Source organism: Moschus berezovskii, chromosome 15 (assembly GCF_049115385.1).
Source record: "Moschus berezovskii isolate FMDL1 chromosome 15, NW_MosBer_1.0, whole genome shotgun sequence".
Classification (NCBI taxonomy): Eukaryota; Metazoa; Chordata; class Mammalia; order Artiodactyla; family Moschidae; genus Moschus; species Moschus berezovskii.
Window position 1 is genome coordinate 13,577,677 of NC_142474.1, and position 21,196 is coordinate 13,598,872.

The following is a 21,196-nucleotide window of genomic DNA, read 5'->3' on the forward strand; positions in this document are numbered from 1 at the left end:
ACTCTTTATTCCTTCTGATCCTCCCCCAAGGTGAGGGCTTAGGCAGCTGTGTTTTCCTAGCAGAAAGGATGTTTGGAGACCCCTCCCACTGTAATTTATCCTCTTTTTCTTTCCCTTCCCCAGAGATGTTTCTAGGGTACTTTGGTCCCTGCTTGGTCCCCTGCTTTCCATTTTGGGGAAAATCCACCCCCCACCCCAGGTTAGAGCCTCCTTCCAGAGGGCAGCCCTCATGTACGTCATGGCCCGAATGAGGCCAGACCCTGGGCAGGAGGCCACGGCTGGAGAGCAAGGGCTCCAGGCCTAGTTTCCAACATCCTTGGAAAACCCCAGCCCTGCACGGATGTTCCCAACGGGGTGAGAAATTCAGGTATGACAACATGAGAACACAAGTGTTTGTCTGGCTCACATACCCGGCGGAGACCCATCCCTGCTGAGGCTTGCGGCCTCGGTTTCCCCACGGGGGCCTGGGTGCCCCCGTGTTAGCTCGCAGCCACGCTTTCTGTGTTCCTGACATTTGGTGTTCTGCCCTCCACTTTGGTGCTGGGCGGCAGGAGTGGTGGTTGGGGGTGGGGGTAGGTAGGGCAGGCCTGGATTAAAGCTTTTAGCCCATCTAAAGGCCCTTTCTTCCCCAAAGGTGGTGGGAGGGGTGGCGGCAGTGGGGTGTCAGCCCTGCTTCCCACAGTCCCTCAGACAAAAACTCATGCCGCAGCTGTGGGTGGTGAAATGACCAGCAAGGGCTGGGGGGTGGGGTGGGCCAGGCAGGTCATCCCCTGTGTCTAGGGCTGTGTCCTCAGTGGAGGTGTGGGGAGGGGCCGGGTGTGTGGCATCTCCCTCCCCAGAGGCTGGGGGTCCTAGCACCTCTGGTGTCTGGATGGGCTGAGGCCCCATGGCACCAGAGGGGGGCCACAGTGACGTTGGGCTGGCTCCAGAGCTGTGGGAAGGGGCCAGGGCTACAGAGGATCTGGCTTCAGAGGGCACAGTGCAGGCTCCCTAAAGAGGGTTGGGAGACAATTTCTTCCCCGGATGGTTGGCCCCTCTCCTGGGCGTACAGGACCTCAAGCCTCAGAGGGGCCTCTCTCTCATCTCTGTCCTGTCAGGAGTTGAATCCAGGTCCCGGGTGAGAGGGAAAGAGACATCAAGAGGGTAGAGAACCCCCGCTAGGACCCAATCATTTCCTGGCTACAGGGCAGGGCCACACCGAGGCCTGGAGCTGCGGCCCCTTTGCCCCCTGACCATAGCTCAGCTGGCCAAGACCAAGGGCCAGGAGAGGCCATGGCCAGCTTGCAGCCCTCCTCCTCCCCTTCAGTGGGTTGGCCAAGTGGGCACCCAGCTTTCTGACCCCCACGCCCTGGGACACACAGTCAGTTCTGGGCTGAGCCATGGTCGGCGGGCAGCTGGAGGCAGGCTCAGACCAAGGCATTGAGGTCCAAGGGGGCCAGTGGCTCGCGCCAGTAGCAGAAGTTGCTGTATTCAGGGTGGGCCAGGTCTGTGCTGGGGCCGCGGGCCACGGGCGGGAAGAGGAGCTCGACCACCTCGCTGAGCCGCTCGTACCTGCGGGCAGAGATGCAGGGCTCCGTCACAGCAGGTGGAGACCTTTTGTTCTGCCTGGGAGCCCTGGACCCGGGGTGGGGGTGGGGGGCGAGATAGGGGGTGGTCCCCAGGGGCGGGTAGGTAGGTGGCACTGGGCCCCGGGGAGAGGGCTGGGGCATGGGGGCACGTGGCAGGGCCTCACGTGGACTTGTGGTTCTTTATCAGCTCCTGGCTGAGCTCTCCCCGGGGGTTGACTGTGAAGATGCGGCAGGGAGGCAGGCCGACCTGCCGGTAGGCAGTGACATCCTACAGGGGACGAGGAGGGGTCGGGGGTCAGGGGGCCAGGAGGGGTGGAGCCAGCAGCTCAGCGCCCCCCTGCTCCCCAAGGAGGGGACACTCACATTGGGCCTGTTCCCAAAGGCGGCATAGAAGGGCTGTTCCTGGGGCAGAAAGAGCTGCTGGACATCACTTAGGCAGGCGATCTTGAACACCTCTGGCTTCCTCTCTATCACCTCCCTGCAGCAGCCAGGGCCGTGGGCAGGGAGGGGGTTAGCGCGCTACCGGATGAGCAGGGTCAGGGGACAGCTGAAGGGTCTGACCCAGTGGACTCCCGAGCGAGGCTGGACGCTGGCCCAGCCTGGCGCGGGCTGGCGGTGGACCTGCATACTGCCCCACCCTGCCCCAGCGGTGGGCTTGTGTCCCCTGGGACAGTTACCTGTGCAGGGCAGAGAAGAGGCTGCTGGGGGACAACAGGATGGGGCCCTTAGGGAGGCCGCAGCCCCTCTCGCTCACCCACTGCAGATACCCCTTGGTGAGGTTGGCCATGCCGATGGCCCGTGCCGAGCAGTACAGGAACTTGTACCCGTTTCTGGGGGTGAGATGCGGAATCAAAAGACCGGCCCAACCCACTTCGTCTTCGTGGCTTCGATCGGCTTAAGTGCAACCCTGGTGCCTCTGCCGGGAGGGGCTTAGCATGGCAGCTGAGCCAGACCAGGGAGGGAGAAGGGACACGCACAGAGTCCCGAGGCCTAGGTGGACCCAGGCCCGAGGTGAGGACTCGGGCCACTCTGTAGGCTTCATCTACAGCAGGAAGGCCAGCAGGTAGACTCAGGCCCCGACCCCGGCCCCACGAGATGAGCCTTTCACAGGAGAACTGAGGGCCAGCAGGTCTCCCCACTCCAGGGACCTGCCCCGGGTTCCTCCTTTGCCCTGGGGTCTAGCCTGGCTTCCAGGGGCGGAGGCCAGGGTGGCCTCAGACATCGTGTCACTCCCTCCCTGGGGCCCTGCCCCGCCCAGGCACTCACAGGTGGATTTTGTGGTAGAGACTGGTGATGCCCTGATGTGTCCAGTCTTTCCCCAGTTGGGGCAGAATGTGGCCCAGAGCGTCCGACCTAGAGCCACAGAGTACCCAGTTACCCAGTTCCTCGGAGACAGTCCCACGAGGCCCTGCAGCTCCATGGGTGTGGTCCAGGGGGCCCCGCCCCCAGTAGCCCACCGGGAGGGCGGGCCCCTCTCCCCCGCCCCCTCCGCCAGCACAGAGGGAGGCGGGGCCCCAGGCCCCCCCCCACCCCGCCCACGGCTGGCCCCACCTCACCTGGTGATGGTACCGTCGATATCAGAGACGATCACCTTGTCGTCCCACTGCCACAGGTAGATGGTGGCCCTGCAGCGGCAGGTGCCCTGGTACTGGGTGGTCACACTGAAGACCACATCGTTGGCACCTTCTTGCAGGTTCAGGCGCCGCTGGAGTTGGACAGCGGGGAGGGGGGCCGTGGCTCAGCGGGACATTGTCCTTCCACCACCCACCCCCAAACCGTGGCCTTGCCTCTCCACAGGCCTCCTTCTCCTGTTCCTCCCAACTCAGGAAGCTTCCTGAATGCATCAGAGGCAGCCATCTGGGCAGAAGTTGGCCACAAGGAGGACTCAAGGGACTGCTGGGGGGGCCCATACAGCTCCGGGCATGGGAGCTTCGAGATGAAGCTCATGGAGCAAGCCTGGCCCGTGACCCCGCCCAGGTTTCTCAGGTCAGCCTCGGGGCCAACACTGCTCTGGGCGGAGACACCCCACTCCACAGAGGGGGCCCCGAGGGGATCTTCACTGGCAGCCCCCTGCCTGAGGCTAGGGTACCGGTGATATCTCCCCCCGAAGAGAGACCTAGCCCTGCTCTTGGTCCAAAGAGAAGAATCAGGGTCACAGCTTGTGATCTGGCTGATCCCCGAGCTGCGTGTGCACCCCTGGGAACCACACAAATGGCAGCTACTCTGTACCAGGCTGGCCAGACCCTACTGGGCACCTCCCTGGCCAGAGTCAAACTTGGGAAAAAAAACATTCTTGTTACAGGAGCCACAGTGACTCTAGGGTGTGACTTGGGGGCCTAGGGTTGTCAGAGTCTTTGAGAAGCTGTCATCAGCGTTTGACTTCCTGTAGCTTCCAAAGGGAGACCCGGAGCCAGCCAACCCACTACAGGGACATTTTTTTAAATTGCTTTTGGCCACGCTGCAGGGTATGTGGGATGTTAGTTCCGCTACCAGGGATCAAACCTGTGCCTCCTGCATTGGAAGTGCAAAGCTTTAACCCCTGGACCACTACCAGGGAAGTCCCTGCAGGTAGATATTTTAAGATTCTATACATAAGAATGTCCTTTTCTACTTTTCTATACATAAGAATGCTACTTTTCTAGCCAGAGTGTTCACCAAAGAATGGGCTTGTTTTCTCCCTGCCTTTGTCCAGGGGTGGGAAGCAGTCCTGGCTGAGATGCCCCTGCGAGGTGGCTGCCAGAGAATGGTGTTGCTAACCCACCAGTTTCTTGTCCTTTTGGGGAGGTCAAGGCCAGACCCCCATTTGGCTTGAAAAGGGACATTTTCAGAGTTTTCTGTCACTTATGGTGTCTTTACCTCTCATATTTTTCTAATAAACTCAACTTAAAAAAAAAGGGCTGGCATGTGAAGAAGTGGCACAGAGGCGTCCCCAGAGGAGGCATGCAGGGGCCGGCAGGCTGGCAGACACTGGGCGACGGATTCTGGGCTTCAGTGAACACAAGCTGTTTTGCAGTCGGGCCCTAAGGGCCCTGGGAACATAGTTCTTGCAGCCCCGCCACCCCCACACCTGCACACACTTACGATCTGACTGGAGGAGAGGCGGAGGGACTTCTTGTAGGCAGGGGCGTGGGCTGGGGGTGAGGGGGGCGGGGAGGGGGCCTCCAGGATGACGGGGCTGTCCAGGGTGTCGTCCTCGCTGCTCAGGGCTTCTGTCTTCTCCCTGAGGGCGGACCAGCTCTCAAGCCACTTCCCCCAGGCAAGGCTTTCCCTCCCGTAAGTGCCCACCCCTCACCCAGGTCACAGGGAGCCTGCTGCGTGTCCCTGAACCTCTAGGGATCCCTCCCTCTAGGGGCCGCCCATTTAGGGGGTGGTGGCAGGCAGCAGGATGCAGGCCAGGGGTTCTCCACCCAAAAGGGTGACTCCACAGAGCCGGAGCAGAGACGCAGGGCCCCCAGCCCCCAGGGTGCTCTCCATGGTCAGGATGTTGGTACCTGCTTCGGAGACGGTGAACTGAGAACTCTGTCCTGGCCAATCCCGCCTGCCGCGGGGGCAGTCAGCCCATCCTCAGTAACCACCCCCCCACACCCACACCCAGCCTTGGGCACTCTGGGCCACTTCAGACATGAGAAAAGGAAGCAAGGTCAGCTGGCCCCTGGGGGAGAGGGGATGCCCCACTCCTTCATAAGGTAGCCCCTTGTCCGGGCCGGTTATCTGGGTACCCCTTCCAGCTCTGCAACTTCCTGGCTGTGAGACCTTTGGTGTATGTAGGTTTTCCTGTGAAATGGGGACATGTCCCAGGAAAAAGAAGGGGTGTAGAAGTGATCGCAGAATGAGAAAGACCCATGGCAGGGGAGGGGTGTTGGCTCCATCCGCCCCACACGGCCATCCTCCCCAGCTCCTACTCCAGCTGCAGAGCCCCAGCCACGAGATCCAACTCACCCCCGCTGCTCCCTCACTGCGGTTTTCTCCCTCTGGGTGCTGCACTGTGGGGGAATTTCCATCTAGTGAATCCCCGCCCACTGCCCATGCGGGGCCCGCCCTGGGACCATGATCACCCACCTCCTTGGCCGGGAAATCCCTGCGTCGCCAGGAAAACCACCACCGGCCTCCCTTCCGGGGCATCTTCTCCTTCTCCAGCTTGTCCACGGCGCTCTGCGGGCAGAGGAAGGCCACTGGCGTTTTCTCCTGCCCCACTCAAACCCACCTTACCTTGCCCTGCTGACCCCCATGAACCCGGAGTCTGGGGCTGACTCTAGAGCAAGGTGCTATCTACATGTGGAGGCTAAAGAAGCCTACTCACCCCCATCTTGGGATTTTGAGCAATGACTAGGAGCTAAGCGTGGGAGAACAAAGTCCACTTCTGCCTGCCTCTACCCCCACCCCAGCTAGAGCTGATCCCCCAGCTCTAGTCCAGCCTTAGCCTGGCCTCCAGACCTCATGAATCAAGATCTACTGCCATCAGACCTACTCTAGTGGCTGAAGGCAGTGCGCTTTGGGAGTTTCTCAAGATCTGGTTCTCCCTGCATGATGCCACCAAGTGGTGGCAGGGACAGTCTCTAGTCAATACTACCCTCAATCTCCAAGACCAACATTGGCAATTCCTAAGGTTAGTGATCTATCCCCTGAGCAGCCTCCTTCTCTGTACACATGACCATCATTGTCTGGTGGGGACAGCACAACCCTGTGAAAAACTCTGATTACGTTTGTGCTAGGTAATCCCAGGGATAGCTCGGCCCAGGCCCACCTAGGAGACTTATCAGCTTCCTGCAAATACAATGGAAAACCCAAGTCAGGAGGACAAGCAGCTTCCCAGGTGCCGCTAGTGGTAAAGAACCAGGCTGCCAATACCGGAGCCGTAAGAGATGCGGGTTCAATCTCTCCCTGGGTCGGGGAGATCCCCTGGAAGAGGGCATGACAATCCACTCCAGTATTCTTGCCTGGAGAATCCCATGACAGAGGAGCCTGGCGGGTTATAGTCCGTGGGGTTGCGCAGAGTTGGATACGACTAAAGGGACTTAGTGCCCACCACTTGGGCTGGTGGAGTTTCTCCTGTTTGTCCGGGTTAAGGTGAGGAGAGCCAAAGGAGGGGGAGACCCTCTCCTTTCCCACAGGCTCTGGGGTCCCAGCTTAGACCTACAGCCAACCAGAGGGCAGAGCTGAGTGGCACCAATGGGAGGCACCCGCTGTCAACATCAGGTCATTCGGGCAAGCCTAAGCAAGCTAATAAGGATGGGCCAGACAGGGCAGGGCCCTGGATGGCTCCCAGAGGGGCAGAAGGGGTGGGTGCAGGTCAGCTCTGTGTGGGGTGGAGGTTCTGGGAGGGACTACAGAGGCTGGACCTTCCACCTCTGAGCATCCGCACAGGCTGTTCCCCACCCCCGTCTACTCACCCTTCAGACATCAGCAAAACCCCTGCTGGAGGCTCTCACAGCACCCCAGACTGCTCCGTCCCACTTCTCACAGTTGAACTGTATACTCATTTGACTGTCTGATTAAGTATCTCCCTATGAGGGCTTGACTCTCCCTGGTCCAGGCCTGGCACATAGTAGGTACTTAACAACTGTGTGCTGATAAAGCAAGACTCCAAGCCCAGCCTGGAGAGGGTCTCCGGGGAAGGTGAGGGGTGGGACCTCCACCTCCCAAGACTGTCTCTCAGATCCAAAAAGCTCCTGCTGAAGGCATGTGCCTGTTGCCTCTGGTTTGCCCTGAATTCCAAATCCATTCCAAATGGACTTAGCCATGGCAGGAAGCCAGGGTAAGGGGGGTGCTTCACCCACACCGCCTGGGGGAAGGCTTCAAGGAGCCTGAGTCTCTCCTCCCCGAGTGGGTCCTGCTGCCCACCAGCCCCAGGCCCATCTCTGCCCACCCTCTCCTTCCTTGCCAAGGGGCCCTTACCCCAAGGCTATGGCCACTTCCCCCAGGAGATCCAGGGGGAGCTCCAACCATTACCTTGGGCAAGTTTTTCTGAAAGGCTTGCAGGGACAGGATCATGGGGGCAGCTACAGCCCAGTTATAATGCCTGCAGAGACAGATGGGGTGTCAGGGCCATGGAGAAAGGGGTGACCCAGCAGCCCAGTCCCAGTACCCACTGCTTGTTGATCTTCACCACCAGGTTCGGGTCGTCCAGGAGGCCGGGGTTTTGGGCGAGGTCCTGGTAGGAGACCAGGTGTTGGTTGAACTTCTCTGGGCGCAGAGGCAGAAAGCGAGAGGTGAGCTGATGTCCCGTGTGACCCACTGTCCCAGCCCCTCCCGGCTGCCCCATCTCTGCCCCTGGGGCCTCCTGCAGCTCGACCACAGCGGGGCTCCTGGCTCCCCAGGGCTCTGGCATCTGCTGGTCCCAACCCAGGCTTTCCTGGAGTCACAGCTTGGCGTCACTTAACATTGGCTTCACAGGGTCCTGGGGATGCCCAGCACTTGCTGGCCGAGGGTGGGCTCCATGCAGCCTCACACACACCTCCGCTGCCCACCCTCAAGGATCTTCCCTCCCTTCTACCATCCCCTGGGCTCAGTGACAGTCCTCAGGAGGGCAGGGGCCACCGCCGAGCATACCCACGGAGACGTCCCTGCTGTTGGCCAGGCCCCCACAGAGGGACAGCGCCACTGTGTCTGCTGTGTCCGCAGTAGGTTCTGGCTCCTGCTTGGGGTCGCAGTCCCCCAGGGGCTTCAGGCTGTCAGGTGCACTCCACTTCCTGGCCCCCAGCCCACCGTTGCTGGGGATGAAAGGACCAACAGGGACGTGAATAGGAGGAGGAGGCTGGGAGGAGGGCCTGGCCCCTGCTAGCTGACCCCTGGCCCTACAGGCCTCGATCCCAAGACACCCTGGAGTCCAGAATCCAGGCACCTCTGGGGGAAGTAAAGGGCTGCGTTCTCAGAGTCCAGGGAGGGCAGGTCATCCAGGTAGATGTCACTGGGACCCAGGTGCTGGCTTCTTTTCAGGGAACCTGGTGGGAGAGGTGGGGGCATCTGTCGGCCTAACCCAGCGAGGTGGACTCTTGGGAGTACTCTGCGTCCCCTACCCCTGAGCACCACAAGGGGGTGCTGTCTGGTTAACCGTCTGCAAGGCTAGGCAGGTCCCAGGTCTGCACTGTGCAGTACACTAGCTGCTGACCACACGAGGTGGTGGGGTATACTTCAACATGGCGTGATGAAGAAATGGAATTTTAAGTCTTATTTTTTTCTTTTTTTTGGCCACGCCCAAACAGGGACTGAGTCCTTGCCCCCTGCAGTGGAAGTGGGGAGTCTGTACCACCGGACCGCCAGGGAAGTCCTCCAAGTGTTACTTCATTTTAATTAATTTTAATTTGGGGATTCCCTGGTGGCTCAGATGGTAAAGATGGTTCAATCCCTGGGTCAGGAAGATCCCCTGGAGAAAGGAAAGGGTTACCCACTCCAGTATTCTTGCCTGGAGAACCCCATGGACAGAGGAGCCTGGCGGGCTGCAGTCCACGCGATTGCAGAGTCAGACATGACTGAGCGACTGACACTTTCACTTTAATTTTAAATAGGCACTTGTAGCCAGTGACGACCCATGTGGACAACTCAGGAGCCAATTTCCTCTCTTAATACTCTCCCTGGCCTCGCTTAAGATAGACCATCTGCCTCGGTTCCTAGACACGAAACCTCTCTCCCTCCTCATCACCATGCTGTTCCCTCTGCCTAGAATTCTCTTCCCCTGGTCCTTACTTGGCTGGATCTTTATGGCCCACGTCTCAGCTCAGGCATCACCCACTTAGAGAGGCCTTCCCTGGTCCCATGATTTAAACAGCCCCCATCCCAACCAATGATTCTGTCTGGTATGTGCCACGTTACACTCTCCCTGCTTTACGCCTGTGTCATCTGTCTGCTCCATGGGACTGTGAGTCCCTCAAGGAGTGCTGGGCCAGACACAGTGCACACAGTAGGTGCTTAAATGTGCTTGAAGTCCCGGAGTCCACCCAGGGGATAATGTAGGCCAGGGAAGCAGTGGGAGGGGTCCAGCCATCACTCACCTTTCCTCTGGGAGACCCCCTCCAGCTTCCGGGTGTGAGAGGGGTCTTCCAAAGCAGCCCAGCTCCAGGATTTGGATGGAGGACGGGGCCCCGTGTCCCCCGAACTCTGAGTCTTGGCTTCCTCCCTCTCAGGGGCAGAGAGAGGGGGACCCGCCAGAGCGGGCGCCTCTGTGTCAGGCTGAAGAAGGTCAGTGCCAGGCCCTGTCTGCAGGGTTGGGGGTCCCAGAGGGTCCATGCCAATCACAGAGGCGGAGGGGCTGCTGGGCGCCCCCTGAGGCGGAGAGGCTGTCCTGGAGCTGGCATCAGCGACCACCGAGGACTCGGGCCACTCAGCTTTGCCCACCTTCAATCAAAACATTCAGGGGACGATGGGGACGGGGCAGGGCCTGCCTCCCACAACCTGCAAGGCCTCAGGGGGGCGGGCCAAGTCTCAATCACTCCAGTCCTGACCCGCAGGGGCCATGGATCCCCTAAAAGGCAAGGCTGGGGGCCTGACACAGGGGACTCACCTTTGGCAGCTTCCCCCAGGCCCACTGCATGTGGGACTCTGCTCTCAGGGGACTGGGTTCGGGGGTCCGCAGTTCCAGCTCCGAGTCACTCTTGGGAGATGTTAGCTCACCTGGCGAGAGGCTGCAGGAAGCAAGAACTCAGGGGCCCCCAAGCCAGCCAGATGCCCCCTGCCGCCCTTTCCAGCCTGGGAACGTTTTTTTTTTTTTGCAACATGTGTTTATACCTGTGTTGGATCTAGAACATCTAAAGAATATATAAATATATAAAGAACTCCTGTAAATCAACAATAAGAAGGCAATCCAGTTTAAAAAAAGAAAAAACAACAATGGGCAAAGTTGTGACTTCTTTTTTTCGGCTGTGTGCCACATGAAATCTTACTTCCCCAAGCAGGGATTGAACCCACACTCCCTGCATTGGATGTGTAGAGTCTTAACCACTGGGGTACCAGGCAAGTCCCAGGTTGTGACTTCTTAATGGGTTTAGGGTTCCATTAAGGGTGTGAAAAGGCTTTAGAACTCGAGGCGGGGTGATGGTTCTACAATATCGTGAGTATACTAAATTCCACTGAATTGTGTGTCCCTTAAAATTGCTGATGATGAGTTGGTCGCTTAGTCATGTCTGACCCCATGTACTTTAGTCTGCCAGGCTCCTCTGTCCATGGGATTGTCCAGGCAAGAATACTAGAGTGGGTAGCCATTCCCTTCTCCAGGGGATCTTCCTGACCCAGGGATCAAATCCGGATCTTCTGCATTGCAGGCAGATTCTTTACCGCTTGAGCCACCAGGGGATTATTTAAAATGGTTAAAATGATAAATTCTAGGTTTTTTCTTTTCAACTTTTTGGCTGCACCGTGCAGCATGTGGGATCCTAGTTCCCCAACCAGGGATCAAACCCATGCCCCCAGCCTTAGAAGTGTGGAGTCTTAACTACTAGACCACCAGGGAAGTCCCATGTGTATTTTACTGCAATTAAAAAAAAAATGTTGAATATCAACACTTTACACAAAAGATATACAGGCTGGTAAATGCAATAAATATGTTCTGTATCATTATTCATCAGCAAAATGTAAATGGAGACCCCTCTGAGACCTTGGCTTTGAGTCTCTGCCTGCGGCCCCCCTGGACGCTCACCTGGCCTGGGGGTGCCACTCGCCGTCAGAGTAGGGGTAGATGTCTCTGGGCTCCGGCGAGGACTCTCCTTCTGTTTGGATGCTGCTGAGGGCAACTCAGGCAAATAAATGGTCACTGACTGGACAGGTACCCTGGGCAGGGCATGGAAGCCTGGACATCACTAAGGAAGTAAAGCAACTAAAGCCCAGAGAGGTCAAGGACCTGACCCAGGGTCACACAGCATCGGCAGAGGAAACTGAGCTTGAACCCCAGGTGGCGTGCCCACACCCTCAGCCCCGTACATACCCTGGGGGCTCCGGCCTTGGCTTGTCCAGCAGGGATGGCTCACTCTCAGCGCCTGCCTCCAGCTCCTCTGAACTAGAATCGGCTGCCACCGCATCCTCCTTCCGCTTGGTTTTCCTCCTGCGCCGTTTCTTCTTCCGCCCGGTGGAGGCCATGCCCGCGATGCTGGCATCAGGCTCGCTGGTGGTGCCCAGCTGGGAGTCCGAAGGGAACCCCGCCAGGCCCCCCCAGGGGATGGGTGACGTGCACAGGCGGGGAGGCACGTCTTCCTGTGGAGCAAAGCAGGGGCGGGGCTGAGGGGGCAGGAAAACAGGCCTGGAGGCTGCAGGGGCGGGCGGCGGAAGCATGGCCTCATGACTTGCTGGCCTCAGAGTTCCTCACTGAGATAGAGCAGCCCCAAACCCCAGGCCCCGCCCAGAGGGGACACCAGTGAGGACGCACTCACCTCATCGCTCTCCAGCTCCTGGACGAAGAAGGCCTCTCCGCTGTCCCCCAGCTTCATGTGCAGGTCCACCGGCTCCCCGTTGATCTCGATGTCCACCTGTAATGGTGCATGGTGGGGCGGGGGTCCCCGCTGTCATCCCCCACTCCTACCTCCTGTCCACTGGCCTCCAGGCTGGTCCTGGGGACACAGGCTGCCTGCTGCCCCAGCACACTGCACTTTCTGGATCTCTCTCCTCCCTCCCCACCTTGGGGCGCCCCCTGATCCCCACTCTGAGGGTCTCTGCTCACATCTCAACATTCTTGTTTATGCCTTGGTTTCTGTGTTCCTCTCTCTCCCACAGCCCATCAGCACAAGAACATGATTTTTTTTTAACTTTTTGGCCACCCCATGTGGCATGTGGGATCTTAGTTCCCTGATCAGGGACTGATCCCACGTCCCTGTATTGGAAGGATGGGAGTCTTAACCACTGGACCACCAGGGAAGTCCCAGAACATGATCCATCTTGTCACTGGTGGTCCCCAACACCCAGGAGCGCACCCAAACAGTTGTGCATGACATGAACAATGTTAATAAGGACCCTTTCCTGGGCACTCTCTAGAGTGTGTTATATAGACCATCTCATTTAATCTTCACAACCACCCCTGGCCATAGCTCCCATCATCATCCCCACTTACAGATGAGGAAAATGAGGCTCAGAGGGGTTAATTAATTTCCTGGGAAGTAGCCAAGTGAGGCTATGAACCCAGAAAGTCTGAGGCCACAACCCAAGCCCTTAACCAGTCAGCTACACCATCTCCCGAAAGGTTACACTCTCCTATTAGGATTTGGGAAAGTCACCCCATTGTGAAGGGGGTCTGGGCTCACCAGACCAGAACTTGGTGTTAATAAAAATCTGTCATGTTCGTCTGAGCCCCGCGAAGACGGAGCCGGTCTGCTAAGGGGGAAGGGACTAACTTGTGAGTAACTCCCCCCACCACTCCCCAGTGATCTCCGAGTTCATCATCGGGGAGATGAGAATGTACCCATTCACACGGGTCAAGTGACTTACCAGGAACACACAGGTAAGGTCTTAGGAAGCTGGAGCCGGTCTGATGGCCCCCGTATGGAAGCCTGCCCTGATATGCTGCTTGCAGGGGAAAATAGGGACCCTCCTGGACCCGAAGCCCCAGTCCAACCCCAGGAAAACACAAAAGAAGGGAAGCCTGCCCGGAGGACGCATTGCCACCCCAGGGAGGTCTGGGTCCTGTCCTGGGACCATGGTGGTTGTCCTGGCTCCCAGAGCCCAGCCCCCACCCCCCGGGGGGCCCCTCTCCTGGCCAATACTCACCACCTTCTCCCGCGAGCGCAGGACGCCCAGCTTGCCAAAGCGCACATGGAAGGGTGAGCATCGGAAGGAGCCATCCACCTGCCTCACCACCAGCACATCAATGCCCCCGCTCAGCGTGGCCGGGTTCAGGCCCTGGTACAGGCCCTTCACTGTGCCGAACACGGTCTCCGCCAGCTGCCCCATGTAGTTCATGGCTGTGCCGGCGAAAAAGTGGAGGTGCTGGGCCCACCCCTGCTTCTGGGGACGGCCCTGCAGCCTGACCCCCTGGGACCTACCTCAGGCTTCCGGTGTGTGGTCCTCGGAGCACCTCCACAGACGGGCAGCCGTGATGGGCTGGGAGGTGTGCCTGAAGACGTGGGTTCTGATCCCAATGGTGCCCCCTCCCTTCTCCAACTGCGATGCTCACTTCTGTCAAATCGAGGCGCCGGGTAAGGCCATCCAGGGCGCTGCGAGCCTCTAAATGCCATGAGTAATCATGACCACAGCGCTCAGTGGCAGGGCTCCTGTCGTCTTTACGACAACCTGCCAGGCCGGCCTAGCGGGTCATTATCCCTGTTTACAGACAAGCCAGGCCAAGGCTCAGAGAGGCAGAGTGACTTGTCCACGATCTCACCACCCATCAGGAGAGGAGCCAGGATTCGCTCCCAGGCCTGGGTGGTTGCTGAGCCCTTGGTGTGAACCCCTGGGATGGCCTGACTGTGGGGGCAGGGAGAGGGAAGGCACCCCATGTACAGTGAGAGGCCAGCCTTATGGCACAACAGGCCCAGGGCCCTCATGGGTCACATGGGACAGTCCCAGGCAGAGGGGAGAAGGGGACCTCAGTTTTCCCATCTGAGAAATGGGTTGCTTGCTGCCTCCTGGTCCTAGGAGTTAAAAGGAACCTTACTGGGCCATTGTGGCTAATGTGTGGGGGACCAAGGGTGGAGGTAACCCTGGTACCTAAGGCTTTGCTCAGTTCTCAGATGCTTGCAGTAAGGCATCCCCCACAGCTGGGCCCAAACAACAAAATATAAAGCCCAAACTCCCAAATTCTTCCCAGTTTCCCTGGGACATGTGGGAAGCCTGTCTATAGCCATGATCTGATCCCAGTGTCTCTAAGTCATAGCTCTCAGCCCTGACCCCACTCCTCAGACCCACATTCAGGGCCTTGGGCTGGCCCTGGGCCCATCACAGCTGTTCCTTCTTCTCCTAGCTAAACTGGTCCCTCCGGCTTTCACACTGGGCAGAGCTGGGTCAGCCAGAGGCAGGAGCCGTAGCAGCTGCGGAGAAGAGCCAGGGCCATAACGAGAGCCACCTCCACGCTGGCCGGGTGCCCGCCCCACCAGCGTCAGCTCATCATCCCTTCCCTGCTGGCCAATGTATAGCCCTGGCCTATACCCTTCTGGCTGCCAGGACCCACACCATCCCACCTTCACAGGGCACTTCCTTTTGATCCTGCATCCTCCAGGCAGACCTGCCATGCAAGCTCACCCGTCAAACAAGTCAAGTGACTTATCTGAACCCTATGAAGCTAGCAGGCCGTAGATGGGGGGAGGGAGTGATGACTCATATCCTGGTTTCCTGATTCCATACCATGGTTCCTTCCCCTCCGTGGTCCTCAAACCACGCCACAGTCATCTACAAAGAGGGCCACCCTCTCTGCACAGCCCTGTAATGTCTCACCAAAATCCCAAATGTGCTGCTTCAGGGCCCAGCATCACCTGGCAGCTGATTAGAAACAGAGAGCCTCACAAACATAAGGTCCCATGAGAATTGCTAAAGTGAGAAACTGGGGTAAAAATGAAACTCTTTGGACCCCTAAAATGTCACTCAAATTGAACACATCTTTTACCTGCAAGGCACACCTGCTGTGTGATGGTGAAAACTCCCACTTTGGTTTCTCCATCCTTAACATTACAGTATGAATACGGGAGACCCACTGACAAAGAGAGACATGTGGTGGGCAGGGCTTTAGATCACTGAGGCCAGGAAAAGCAGAGAAGACTCCAGAAGCTTCTAGGAATATAAAGCAGCAAGCATTGGCTTTCTCAGTGGCAAAGAGTCCAGCAGTTAAGAATCCTGCATTGTCACCTGGCAATGCAGGGGACACGGGTTCGATCCCTGGTCTGGGAAGATATCACATGCCGTGGAGCAACTAAGCCCATGCGTCACATTGACTGAGTCAGCGCTCTAGAGCCTGGGAGTTGCAACCACTTGCCCCCTAGAGCCCGGGCACTGCAACGAGAGATGCCACCGCTGTGAGAAGCCCATGCACCACAGTGAAGAGGAGAGCCCACTCAAAACTAGAGAAAGCCTTTGCAGCAAGGAAGACCCAGCACAGCCAAAAATAAATAAATAAGTATATAATTTTTTTTTTTTAAAGGAGCAAGCAAGGGAGAGGCACCCCGGGAGTGGGAGCAATGTTCTGCCCTGCACAGAGCAGAAGAGCCAGTGGTGGGTGGGCGGGGAGGGGGCGGAGGAGACAGGCTCAGCTCCACCTGCTACTGGGTTTCTCAACTTTACCACTACTGCTTTTTGGGGCTGGGATAATTCTTTGTTGTGGGGTTGGCGTGATTTGTAAGACGTTTAGCAGCATTCCTGGTCTACCCAAGTTGCACCCTCCCTCCTGACAACCAAACTGTCTCCAAACTTTGTCAAATGTCCTCTGGGGGACAAAACTGCCCCCAGCTGAGAGCCACTGAGATAGGAGAAAGCTGAGTGGCAGAGGGGGCACCCGGGTCCTACTCTGATCCACTCGTGGGATGTGGTCCGGGAAGTAACTTGCTGGCCTCAGTTTCCCCTTCTATGAAACTCAGCCTGGGTTTCTCAGACTTTCTCAGCTCTAATGTCATGGGAGCCTAGAATTCATTCCTCTCCTTGCTCCCCCGCTCACAAGTGGATGTCCCACCTCTGTCTGCTCAGTATTTTGGAGGGGAGGGGGAGAGTCTTGTGAGTCAAGCCCTGGGCTCCCTCCCCTCTGCCTGCACCCATTCCTGAAGACACCTCCTGTCTCCGGGACCAGCTCTGCCTCCTTGGTCTGCTCTGGATGGAGGAGAGCTCTGCTCGGCTCCCCTATACTCCCCTTTACCCCCAAACTCACAGGTCTAAAACCAAATATGTCCCCTTCCCCTGGGAACTTGGTCAGCTGAATTCTTCTAAGGACTCATGGCTACCCCTCCCTCCCAAGGCCTCTGAAGCCTATTCCCCAATTTCCTGCTCATCTGGCGCCCCCTTTCCTTCTGTCCTAGATTGAGGCTTTATGACCAATGCCCAGATCCTGGGGGGCAGCAGACAGTGTGGTTAAGGCACCAGACTGTCTCTCTGACCCTTACTAGCTGTGACCCTGGGCAAGTCACTTCATCTCTCTGAGCCTCAGCTGCAGCCTCCTAAATGGAAATAACACAGGGATGCCTGAGTAACTCATGACATAATTGGTATAAAGCAGCGGCAGGCACTGAACGCCCACCCACACCACCTATCAGTTGCAGCATTGTTTTTGGAATCGTGACAGTCCTTACTCAGGCTGGTGCTGAGGGCAGGACAGGTCAGACTCCAACACACGGCCCCTGCCCTGAGTTGACAGTTCAGACTTAACATGGCATTCAAGGCCCTGCACAATGGTGGCCTCACTGTTTGCTCCAGGCAGGCCTCCCAGGGTGCCCAGGCCTCAGAGTCCACAAACATCTACACGCCACCCCACCCCACCAGACCTGCATACAACCCCACTACAGGGAAGGCAGAACAAGCTGCCCTGGGTCTCAGCCTTTCTGGTCTCCCAGATTCAGGGCTGGTCGCATGTAGTGCTCTGTCTAGGACCAGAGGGTGTTGGAGGGTCAGCCCTGCTCCAGCTGTGCAACAGAGACAGTTCCACCAAGGATCCCTAGCTGCCTTCACTGCTGCTGCTTCTGACCTGCCCAGTCTCAGGGCCGGCGGGGCAAGGGTCAGACCTTGTCTTGCAACTGAGGACACTTAGTATCAGAGAGGGTGGATGTCTTCCCCAGCGTCACACAGTCTGCCAGAGGGGTGAAGCTGGAGGTGGGGTGGGGTGGGGTGGTGAAGCTTTTCCCCAGAGAGGTTTGTATATCTCACTCTCTCCCGATCCCCCATTCTGGATGTCCCGGGACCCCGGAGGCGCTGAGTCGGGGAGAGGGATGAAGTGAGGCCCGGCTCCACCACCCAGGAGTTCCCTTCGGATATCTGCAGAGGGACTCGGCCCGGGATCGGGAAGGAATGAGGGTCAGATGGCAGGGCAGATGGGCGGTGCTGGGTGGGGCGGGGGACGGGGACCTCATCTCCGGCCCTGGTTGTGCCCTACCTGGGGAGCTGCCCACTGGACTCCAGGCTCCCAGAGCCGCCGCTTCTACCTGAGGGCACAGGGTCAGCAGGTAAGTGGCTCCAGCCCCGCACTCCCTAGCCACTTCCGGCTCCTCTAGGACTGGGCGAGATCCCGGTTCCGCCCCTTCCACGAGCTAAGGGCGGCCTCTGCAGGTCCCAATCCGTCTAGACTCCACCCACCAGGGGCGCCCCGCCTGGTCCCCACGCCCAAGGGCGCCCTTTCACCTACAGTGTCCGGGGCGGGGCCAAGTTCCAGGCCCCGCCCCCACGTCCAGTTCGCCCCGCCCCGAGCTTCAGGCCCCGCCCCGGACTCCATTCCGTCCCGCCCCCCCAGTGCACCCCGCTCCCCCGGGCTCCAGCCCGCCCCGCCCCCCGAGTTCCAGGCCCCGCCCCCGGGCTCCAGCCCGCCCCGCCCCTGGGCTCCAGCCCGCCCCGCCCCGCCCCGCGCCCTAGCGCTCCCCGAGGGACCATCCCTGTGGCCCGCCACCACCCCAGTCCCGGGAACGGCGGAAAAGCCAGGACTTTGGAATCCAGCCGACCTAAGCCTGCCTGTCTTTGCTCCTAGCTCGCTGTGCGACTTTGGTAAATTCTTTCCCCCATCTGACCCCACTTTCTGCTTTATGGGGATAGCGCCCCCGCCCTTGCAGGATTTTCTAGATGACCCGAAATGACTTTGAGAAGCATCAGGCACTCGAAAGTCCCCTCTCTGGGGCAGCTTGGACTTCCTAATCCCACCTCCAACATCCGCCCCCGCACCCCTCCTCCAAGGCTGGATCGGACCCTCGTATTCACTCACATGGCCCACAGCTATAATTTCATATTCGCTTGAATTTGATGTTATGGTCTGTCTCTTGGAATTCCGTGAGTGCAGGTCGCGTTCATGCTTACACCCCAGCGTCCAGTTCAGTCCTGAAACACAGCAGGAACTCAATAAATGCCCGCTCTTCATTCCATCCAGCCGATGCAATCCTGGTGGAGCGGAAGTGGGGGGGTCAATACCTCCACCGGCCAGCAGAGGGCAGGCGATGACCAGCCTTCTCGCCGAGCTGGCGCCGCGAGAACAGGCAAGTCCAGGTGCGTGAAGATTTGAAGCATCCAAGGACCCGCAAGCCGCGGGCCGGGGGCTTGGGCATCTGTGGTTGTGACTTGATCTGGACCAAAGACGTCTCCGACAATCTGTGAGGATGGACGGCCCCTGAAGATGCTCTGAGAAAGGTCAGCAGGTGAAGGAGTTTGCTGTAAAGACAGGAATTCCAGGAAAAGCTGGGAGGAATGGGACTCAAGGGCAAAGAGTCGAGCTTAGAAAGTACTAGCCGGTGGGGAGCGAGAGGTGGCCGCTGTTGTTCTGTGACTCGAGATGGCAGGACCTGGCTGGAAGTGACTGGCCTCAGCTGTCCTAGATGTAGCAAAAGTCATTTGGTGTCAGTCTTGAAACCGGGCTGTGTCTGCTGGTATCTCAGAAGAGCCCGGATGGGAGCAGAGCTATTTTGGGTGGTCAGAGGGCAGAGTCATGCCACAAACATGTCTGTGAAAGCATTGTATATAAATACTATATTAAGCAGGGACACCCTGGAAACTTCAGAAATCCTTCAAAGGAGTCTGGGAGGGAAGAGAGGAGAGAGAACAGGGGTTGTGGCTACAGGTAGCACAGTAATTCTGCCTCTGGGAGCCTCAAGTTCCTCATCTGCAAGATGGAGATAAAAATCTACCTTGTAGGACTGCATTGGATTAAACAGGATGAACTGAATCAGTGGTTCTCAACCTTGGTCGCACATTGAAATCACTGTGCCCTTGGCAAATACTGATGCCTGGGGTGCGAGAATTAAAAAATAACAACTCTCCAGGTGATTGTAATGTGCTGCCAAGGCTGAGAACTACAGAGCTAAATAAAACACTGAACATAGATCAGGGCACATACTAGGGGTTCAACAGTGTTTAGTTCATTTTTTTTTTAAATGGAGCACACTTTGTTTTCATTGTTCTTTGTTAGAGAAAAAAGTTGATACAAAGATTGTCGCAGAAATTGGATTTCCGACAGGCTTGTTTCCGGAACCATGAATCATCTGGGATTTGATGCTTCTGGAGGTGGGGGAAGACAGAGGCAGCCTCGGGTAGTATGACTTGTCCTAACACCCAACTGAGCTGAACAAGGCAGGGACCACCCTGTTCTAGCTTGTGGTTTGCATCACTGTCTCCGAGGCATCCTTTGAGTGTGCAATCAGCATGAATGCTTGTGTTTGCCCATTTCTGGGGTTAAGGATAGAGGCAGTTTTCTCCTCTCCCTCAGTACCCTTGAGCGGTGGTGGTGGGTGGGGGTATGCCACTGTTTATCTTTTGAGCAACGCGTCAGTGCAGGGGGGCACTTCCTTCTCTATGGATCTTGGTGGCCGTATGTGCTTTGTCACAGACCCAGTGATTATTCACTGCAGCCCACTGCTTTCTTCCTGGGTGAACCCAGCCTGAAGTGCTATGAGGATCCACTCACCCAGGCCTGCAGCTGTGACCCCTTGCCATGGGCAGCAAGATTGGCTGCAGAAGCGGGCTCCTCAACCACTCCTGGTGGTCTGGCCCCGCTGAAGGTGGAAAGGGAGACAGAGAAACCCGCACTGACTCCCTCCAGATGCGGGCTTTTGAATTGGGTGGCAGACAGTTGGTGTCAGGCCAGGGTGATCAGGTTTAACAAATAAAAATACAGGATGACCAATTAAATTTGAGGGGCTTCCCTGATGGCTCAGATGCTAAACAATCTGCCTGCAATGTGGGAGAACTGGGTTCAATCCCTGGGTTGGGAAGATCCTCTGGAGAAGGGAATGGCTACCCACTCCAGTATTCTTGCCTGGAGAATTCCATGGATAGAGGAGTCTGGCAGGCTACAGTCGGGCCCCAAAGAGTCTGACATGACTGAGCAACTGACACATTATACTAAAAAGTTATTCATTGGCATCTGAAATTCAAAATTAATGGTATCTCCTTGATTTTTACTTGCTAAATCTGACTGGTCAAACAGCCAAGGAATGCTCAGCACATGGAGCTTGCAATGGCCTCCTGCTCAGTGCTGCTACATGCAGCTTCCACCTGTCACTGCCCTGCTCCAGAACTGTGCGTGGCTCCCAACTGCTTCCAGAGACAAGCTTGGACTCCTGGGCTACTGTGCTGGGCCTGGCTCTCCTGCCAGGCCAGCTGCCCTGCTTGGGCTCTTTCCCATCTCTGCCCCTGCTCACGTTTTCCTTGCCTGGCATGTCTCCTGTCCATTCCCCGTAGCAGTTGCAAACACTTACTGAGCACCTACTGGATGCAAGCAACATGCTGAGTTTTTCATTTGCATTATCTCAATTTGATTATCACAAAACCTAGTAGAAAAAAAAAAAAAAACCTAGTAGAGACAGTAGTTGTCCTGTTTTACCAGTGAAGAAAGCGATGCTGTCAGATGTGATTCTTTTTTTTCAAACTGAAGTATAGTTGATTTACAATATTGTGTTTCAGGTGTACAGCAAAGTGATTTGGTTATATATATATATATACTCTTCTTCAGAGTCTTTTCCATTATAGGTTATTACAAGATTTTGAATATAGTTCCCTGTGCTCCACAGTAAATCTTTGTTATCTATTTATGTATAGCAGTGTGTATCTGT

At 57.2% G+C, this 21,196-nt stretch overlaps 2 protein-coding genes and 1 pseudogene across 8 annotated transcripts in view; 1 reads left to right on the top strand and 2 right to left on the bottom strand.

Annotated features, from left to right (window-relative positions):
- On the bottom strand, window positions 1–18,484 carry LPIN3 (lipin 3). Of its 7 annotated transcripts, XM_055437449.2 has the most exons (22): window positions 18,361–18,457; window positions 17,545–17,593; window positions 13,526–13,706; window positions 13,251–13,444; window positions 11,924–12,019; window positions 11,482–11,747; window positions 11,197–11,280; window positions 10,066–10,186; window positions 9,557–9,899; window positions 8,410–8,509; window positions 8,118–8,278; window positions 7,658–7,751; window positions 7,518–7,587; window positions 5,628–5,720; window positions 5,508–5,551; window positions 4,650–4,788; window positions 3,125–3,273; window positions 2,835–2,921; window positions 2,246–2,398; window positions 1,932–2,046; window positions 1,733–1,836; window positions 1–1,551 (listed from the first exon to the last, which is right to left on the bottom strand). In XM_055437449.2, the coding sequence occupies exons 4-22, from the start codon at window positions 13,440–13,442 to the stop codon at window positions 1,407–1,409; spliced, it is 2,556 nt and encodes an 851-aa protein (XP_055293424.2). In that variant the 5' UTR covers window positions 13,443–13,444; window positions 13,526–13,706; window positions 17,545–17,593; window positions 18,361–18,457; the 3' UTR covers window positions 1–1,406. The 7 variants fall into 7 exon arrangements, with proteins under 7 accessions (XP_055293424.2, XP_055293432.2, XP_055293442.2 ...); XM_055437457.2 differs by lacking the exon at window positions 17,545–17,593 and having other exon boundaries at window positions 18,361–18,484; XM_055437467.2 differs by lacking the exon at window positions 18,361–18,457 and having other exon boundaries at window positions 13,526–13,658; window positions 17,545–17,685.
- The window catches only part of LOC129554895 (uncharacterized), a 24,065-nt pseudogene continuing 17,352 nt past the window's right edge, over window positions 14,484–21,196 (bottom strand).
- The window catches only part of ZHX3 (zinc fingers and homeoboxes 3), a 131,430-nt gene continuing 128,839 nt past the window's right edge, over window positions 18,606–21,196 (top strand). Inside the window, exon 1 of the mRNA XM_055437421.2 lies at window positions 18,606–18,779. The gene's annotated coding sequence lies outside the window, so the exon portion shown is untranslated. The remainder of the gene's footprint in view (window positions 18,780–21,196) is intronic.

Coding starts and splice junctions, on each gene's coding strand:
- LPIN3 (XM_055437457.2), bottom strand. CDS start 13,442: ATGAACTACATGGGGCAGCTGGCGGAGACCGTGTTCGGCACAGTGAAG. Junction 4,789..5,507: donor GCAGTGAGGGAGCAGCGGGG/GTGAGTTGGATC, acceptor GTCCGCCCTCAG/GGAGAAGACAGAAGCCCTGA. Junction 2,047..2,245: donor CTCTTCTCTGCCCTGCACAG/GTAACTGTCCCA, acceptor TGGCTGCTGCAG/GGAGGTGATAGAGAGGAAGC.